This window comes from Phoenix dactylifera, chromosome 12 (assembly GCF_051530095.1).
Source record: "Phoenix dactylifera cultivar Ajwa chromosome 12, Ajwa_hap1_PhDact_Kaust_v1.1, whole genome shotgun sequence".
Lineage (NCBI taxonomy): Eukaryota > Viridiplantae > Streptophyta > Magnoliopsida > Arecales > Arecaceae > Phoenix > Phoenix dactylifera.
Window position 1 is genome coordinate 1,901,658 of NC_143201.1, and position 6,531 is coordinate 1,908,188.

The following is a 6,531-nucleotide window of genomic DNA, read 5'->3' on the forward strand; positions in this document are numbered from 1 at the left end:
CCCAAGAGACAAGGACGAACCTGGGCGCTGTGACAGCGGAAGAAGTACCCCAGATGTCCCCGGCCATCTCAAAAGAGAACCTCGCGGTAGCTGTGGTGATCTCCCTCGCATGACGAATCGCTCTATCCACCACCATCCTCGGTCATAATCTCCTGCCCTCAAACGAGCCAGCATTCCTGTCCAACCAAATATAATAAGCCAAGTATGCCGAGCGAATCTCTGCATCAGCAGTACTAGGCCTCCGCATGGAAACCCTCAACCAATGAATTAAATCCTGTACCGACTCGGCTGAGTGGGGCAATAGGTCCGGTGATCTCCTCCAAATCTCCCTGGCTCTAGGACACTGCAGTAAAACATGATCAATAGTCTCCTCAGTATCTATGCACACCTCGCACCCCTGAGTGATCCTCATCCCACGCCGTGCTAACAAGCTCCTGGTCGGTAAGCAGCCCCATGCCACCTTCCAGATGAAGAGCGCCACACGCGGGTGAATCCGCATCCTCCAAATCCATCCCCCCTCTATTTGCTGGCCTGGCTCACAGCTCATCAACTGATGAATATCCCTGGCGCGCACCTGCGACCTCCCTGTCGGCACCCAGACTAGTCTGTCTGGCCTCTCCCGGGCAAGAACTGGTAGGGCCAGGACCATCTCTGCCAGCTGCGCCCCAAATACCTCCTAAATCAGCTCCTCTCTCCATCGACCTCCCTCCGGCTCCATCAGATCTCTGACCCTGAGACCAGCTATCCTCGCCGTGTCCACCGTCACCGGCAACCTACTAATCGGCTGCTCTGTCACCTAGCTATCCTCCAGCACATCTATGGACCGCCCATCACCAATGGCCCATCTGATCGCCGGAAGCACCAACCCTGCTCTAGCACAAATCTCCCACCATATCGGTGAATGGCGGCGACCGCCACGAATCCCAGGCACTAGAGCACCGTACTTGGCCCTCAACAAGGCAGACCACATACCATCCGGCTCTAGCACTACTCTAGCGGCATGTCGTGCCAGTAAGACCTCCCGTCTCGCCACTAGGGACTGAACCCCTAACCCTCCACACCTGGTCGGTTGACATACAACCTCCAACGTCATCAGATGAATACCCCCTCTACCTCTATTCCTCCCCCAGATAAAGTTTCTGAAGATCTGCTCAAGATTCCGCAAAGTCGCTACTGGGATGAGAGAATTGGATAGTAAATAAATGGGGATTGAAGAGAGAACTGACCGCATCAAGATAACCCTACCCATCATGGAGAGTGAGTGTATCTACCAGCCCTCCAACCTATGCCTAATACTGAGCTCAAGAAAGGAACAATCCCTGCTGCGTAACCGCTGACCAGAGAGCGGCACACCCAAGTACCTCAACATGTCCTCCTGCTCTTCCACTCCCAAAATCTCCAATATAGAAGTCTTCGCAACCAATTTGATTTTCGGGCTAAAGCATATTGCTGACTTGGATAAGTTGACCCGTTGACCAGACACAGAGCAATAGTCCCGAAGAATCCTCTGTATAACCCGTGCATCCTGCCTCGTAGACCGAGCTAGAAGTAGACAATCATCGGCAAAAAGCAGGTGGGAAGTCGGTGAAGCGTCCGGCACAGACCTATAAACCTCCAGCTTCTGGGTGCTCACTGCCTGCCTAAGTGTTCTGGAGAGTGCATCTGCACATATAATAAAAAGTAATGGAGATAGAGGACAACCCTGACATAATCCCCCAGAAGACTTGAAAAACTGGGATGGCGTCCCATTCACCAAGATGGCGAAGGAAGGAGCTCTGACACACCCCATCACCCATCTGATCCATGTCTCATGAAAGCCAAATTCCTGCAAAGACTGCTGTACAAAGTCCCATCTCATCCTATCGTAGGCCCTCTCCATGTCAAGTTTGATCCCCATCAAACTTCTCCTACTCGATGCCCTATGAAGATCAAACATAAACTCCTGAGCAATAAGAATATTATCAGAAATGCTCCGACCTCCCACAAAAGCCCCCTGCTCCGGGCTGATAATCCTCGAAAGAATATCCCTCAGCTAACTGCTAGTAACTTCGCCGTCACCTTGTACATGGTAGTACATAAGCTAATCATTTTTATTCTTTTTGGAGGGTCCAACTCGATTCAAAGACGAACAACGGGCGGAAGTGACTAGGCTCGGAAGCGTCCTATCGTTTCGGTATAAGGGTGATCAAGGTCCTCTGCCAATCTGTAGACATCACGGCTGTGCTAAAATACTGTTGTATGGCTGCCGTCACATCCTGTCCTACTATCATCCAATACCTCCGAAAGAACAACGGTGGAAAACCATCCGGCCCCGGCGCCTTGTCCCCCTCGAGAGACCACATCACCTCCCGAACCTCCCTCTCTGATACCGGCCTAATCAGCGCTGCAGTATCCTCCTCTGCCATACGTGCCGAGGGCGGCACAAAACCCTTTAAACTCCCATTGCCTGACTGCTCAGACCACCTGGCCCTGAAAAACCCCTCCAACACTCTCTGGATCATGTCGCGGTCCTCCACTAACTGCCCAGCCTCATCCCTGATAGCTTTAATCCTATTCCGATGCCTCCTGATCACCGCTGCCTGATGGAAGAATCTGGTGTTCCGATCCCCAGCCTGAATCCACTGTACCCTTGCTTTCTGTCTCCAAAAAATCTCCTGCTGCCTCAGAAGAGAGTCATGTAATGATAGAAGTGACCTAAGCTCTCCAAGTCCCCTCCCTCTACCTCCTGGGACTGTAATCTAACAATGGCCTCCTCAGACTCCTCAATCCTCTTGAATATGTTTCCCACTTCCTCACGGTTCCACCTCCTCAGCCTTCTCTTTGTTAACTCCAACCTACGTGACACCCGATACATAGCATCCCCTCTAATCGGAACACCCTATGCCTCCCTCACTATCTTCCAAGACTGTGGGTAACATAACCAGAACTTCTCAAATCTGAAGGGGGAATGAATTGAAACAAGTGCATCAGTACTAACCAGTAAGGGACTGTGATCAGACGCAATCCTTGGCAAATGGCGAACATGATGATCAGGAAAACACTGGACCCACCCAGCTGTGGCATAGACTCTATCCAATCTCTTCCAAACCCGAGCCTGCCCCTGCTGGTTATTACACCATTTGAACTTTGGCCCCGAGAAGCCCAAGTCAATCAAACCATTCGCTATGATGAAGTCCTGAAACTCCCTAATCTCCCTCTTATAAGTAAAGGCCCTCCCCCCCATCTTTTCATGGGGGATCAACAATGCAATTAAAATCCCCTGCCATCAACATAGGATAGCCCTGACTGATAAGCTGAGATGTCTCCTCCCACAAAGCCCTCCGTTCTATAAATTTTGTATTAGCATACACAGCTGCAAGAACCCACGGTCTGCAATCTTCCTCTAAGATCACTATGATCACCTCTTGGTTGCAAATATTGAAGACATCAATTTTACAACCACCCTGTACCCAAGTCATAATAATACCTCCTGACAATCCCTGAGATTCCACTGCATAGAACCCCCATGACCTCGAAAGTACCCTTCTTACCTTCTGCAGACTCAACCCAGATAACCGGGTCTCAAACAAAACACATATCTCTGGTTTGTGCTGGTGCACTAACCTACGAAAGGCTGGGGCAAAAGAGGGCTTCCCCGCGCCACGGCAATTCCAAAGGAGGGCTCTCATGATGCACACTGATCAACGGCACCGCCCACACCCCCAGGGTCGTTGCCACATCTAACCTTCGAGTTCCCTCCACCACCAATTACAGATTCATTAGCAATAATCAAATCACTGGGACTCACACCCTTGGCAGAAGCTTTCAGTTGGTTCAAAGCTTGAAGATGAAGTTCACTATACACATGTGCCATTTGGCACGCGTGCTCCGATCCCCCCTTATTGCCACCACAAAGAAAATCCTTACCTCCATCGCAAGAAATCTCCAGTTGTCCACACACTGACTCCAAACCAGAGGAGGAGGAGGAACCCACTTCTCGGTTTGTCCCTAATCCTCCTTCTGTAGAACTCACTCGGGACGCCTCCTTCCCTCCATCAGGTTGGGGTTGCCCATAGCCAACCGGCTCAAACACCACAGGGTCTCCGGTCGTCGCCGTCCTCCCAGCATCGGCAGCCACCTCCTCACTGGTCACCCTCGCCAATAGCTCCGCCGCCACTGACGCTGCACGTGCCAGCCCCCTCCGGGGCGATTTGCCTCTTCCGAGCCTCCGACCACTCCTCTCCTCCATCTGCCCGGCGATGCTTATGTTCGCCGGCGAGAGGGGTCGTGGCGAACTTCTGCTTCTCCAGCGACCTTTTCCGACCTTTCCGGCCCCACTTCCGCTGGGGGAGGATGCCCGATTTGGTGTGGCTGGACAACCCCGAGTCGACCCAGGGCCGGAAACCGACGTAGCTCGTTGGAGCTTCGATGGACTTCGGGCCCTTTTCAGTGGGCTTGGGCCCGACCCACTGCCTGATACCGGTCCAGAAAGCTGGTGCCCCCCGCCGAGTCCCCTCGCCGATTCACTGTTGGACTCGGTTTGGCCTCCGGGTTGACTCAGCCCCTCGCCCACCCCTTCAATCGGGCATCCCGACTTCATCAGCTCCGGCGATCTTCGCCGGGCTACCTTGGTTGGCTTTTGCCAACCCTCCAGGTCCGGCGGGGAGAGAGGCGACCTCGATCCCCCTTCTCCATGGCCCAGGTTTGAAGCATTGGGCACCGAAACTGAAGCAGAGCTCGTGCTCGCCCCACCCGACTTCAGCTTCCGGCTTCCCCCTTTAGGATCCCTGGGACCATTTATCCAGTTCGTAGACAGCCATGGGCCATACACCAGTTGCTCGTCTTCTTCCCGAGGCTCCTTCCCTGTCTCCGTACGCCTTGCACAACTGTCAGTCCCCAACTCCTTTCCAACCGTCACCGGAGGGGAGAACTCACATGCCGCCTCCCCATGGCCGATGCGCCCACACCTGTAGCAGTAATCTGGTAGGTTTTCGTAAACAAAACCCTGCCAGATCTTCCTCTCAATGCCTTCCTTAACTCCTTTCATAAAGATTCCGGGCCTCAGAGGAACTTTAATATCAAGCTCCACCTTCACCCTCGCGAAACCCCGTTTCGTCCCCTGATTAGTAGCTGCGTCCAAGGCTAACGGTTTTCCGGCCGTCGCAGCGATTTGCAGGATGGTCTCCTTGGCCCAGAAGTCCAACGGCAGCCATGGGAGATGCAGCCATGCCACTACCCGACCAGCACCATCGGAGCCCGTGATGAAATTCGGCCTCCAACGTTCCATGGTGAAGAGTTGACCGGCCACCAGGAACGGACCCCTCATCAACATCGCCTCCTGATCCCTTTCGGAAGCAAAATGGACCGCCAGCATGTCATCTGCCATGGTGAAGACCTCTGCATTGTAATCCATGTTCCCCACCCGTCTCAACTCCCTCACTATCTAGTCGGCCGGGACCTTCCGCCCTACACTCTGCATAAACACCGTTGTGCTCTGCCATTCCTTCCTAGTCATCTCCAGCCTCTCCTCGGGGACCTCCAGAACCTCAATAAAGCGATTCTGCAGAGTTCCCAACTCCCGATCAGATATCCGATGGCGTGTCCAGCTACCCTGCTTCGTCGTGCCCTTTGCCACCGCGGCCCATGACGCCTCCTTCATCTCAGCCCGGGAAGGGAGATGCCCCAGCCCCTCGAACCTACCAGCCTTCCTAACCTCCCTCTTCTGAGCCTTCTTGTCGGCCATTCTCACTCCCAGCACCCGTTCGAGAAAATACCCAAATGACCGCACGGTTATTGATGCGGCTCTCTCTCTCTCTCCTCTCTCTCTCTCCCAGCCTTATTTCAGGCAGCGCTTCGCTCGCTCTGTTGAAAGGTTTTTTAACTCTGATTTCGTAGATATATTAATGGATGACTAATGCTGTTTATCCCCAAAAAAAGTCACTCATGTAGTCACGTTGGAGATGAAATGAGATGCCTGTTGATATTTGGTTGTGGCATTTGTCAAGTATTGGCTTATGTCTTTGTCCCCTACTTTTTTTTTTTTTTATTATCTTTCCCCTTTCATTTTTGGGTGGAAAAATGCATGGGGAAAACCATGCTATTAATTTTTTTTTTTGCTTGAACATTTTTTTAAATACCAAATTTTGCATGAATATTTTTTTCAAATTAATATTCACACATATACTTTTGTAAAACACTTGGTTTGCTATTCTATTATTTTTTATTTTTATTTTTTATATGTATCTACACTATCTAATACCGTTAAAAAATTAACGATTTCAAATTAAAAAAACTAAAATATTTTTAATGGACAGGAGAAAAAAAATATTTATATAGTAATCATAATAAAAGACAAAAAAAATAATTTCAAAATTTTATTTTATTTTTAATTAAAATAAATATGAATTTTTTAATAGTGTTAGAAAAATTGTTATATTAGAAAAATTGGTAAAAAATGGTGTCTTACAAAGATAAAAAATAAATATAAATTTTAGAAGGGCAAACTTAAAATTTTAGAAAGATATTTATGAAGAAAAGCCTTAAAAAAAAACC

General features: G+C 50.3%; 1 protein-coding gene across 1 annotated transcript; it reads right to left on the minus strand.

Annotated features, from left to right (window-relative positions):
* Positions 1 to 1,267: 1,267 nt before the first annotated feature.
* LOC149751499 (uncharacterized) lies at positions 1,268 to 3,223 on the minus strand. Its single transcript, XM_089926589.1, has 4 exons — positions 2,922 to 3,223; positions 2,723 to 2,834; positions 2,278 to 2,657; positions 1,268 to 1,919 (listed from the first exon to the last, which is right to left on the minus strand). Exons 1-4 carry the CDS (start codon positions 3,221 to 3,223, stop codon positions 1,268 to 1,270), a joined length of 1,446 nt encoding a protein of 481 aa, XP_089782715.1.
* Between the last annotated feature and the right edge of the window lie 3,308 nt (positions 3,224 to 6,531).

Coding starts and splice junctions, on each gene's coding strand:
- LOC149751499 (XM_089926589.1), bottom strand. CDS start 3,223: ATGGGGGGGAGGGCCTTTACTTATAAGAGGGAGATTAGGGAGTTTCAG. Junction 2,835..2,921: donor TTCAGATTTGAGAAGTTCTG/GTTATGTTACCC, acceptor GGTGTCACGTAG/GTTGGAGTTAACAAAGAGAA. Junction 2,658..2,722: donor TTAGATTACAGTCCCAGGAG/GTAGAGGGAGGG, acceptor CTTCTGAGGCAG/CAGGAGATTTTTTGGAGACA.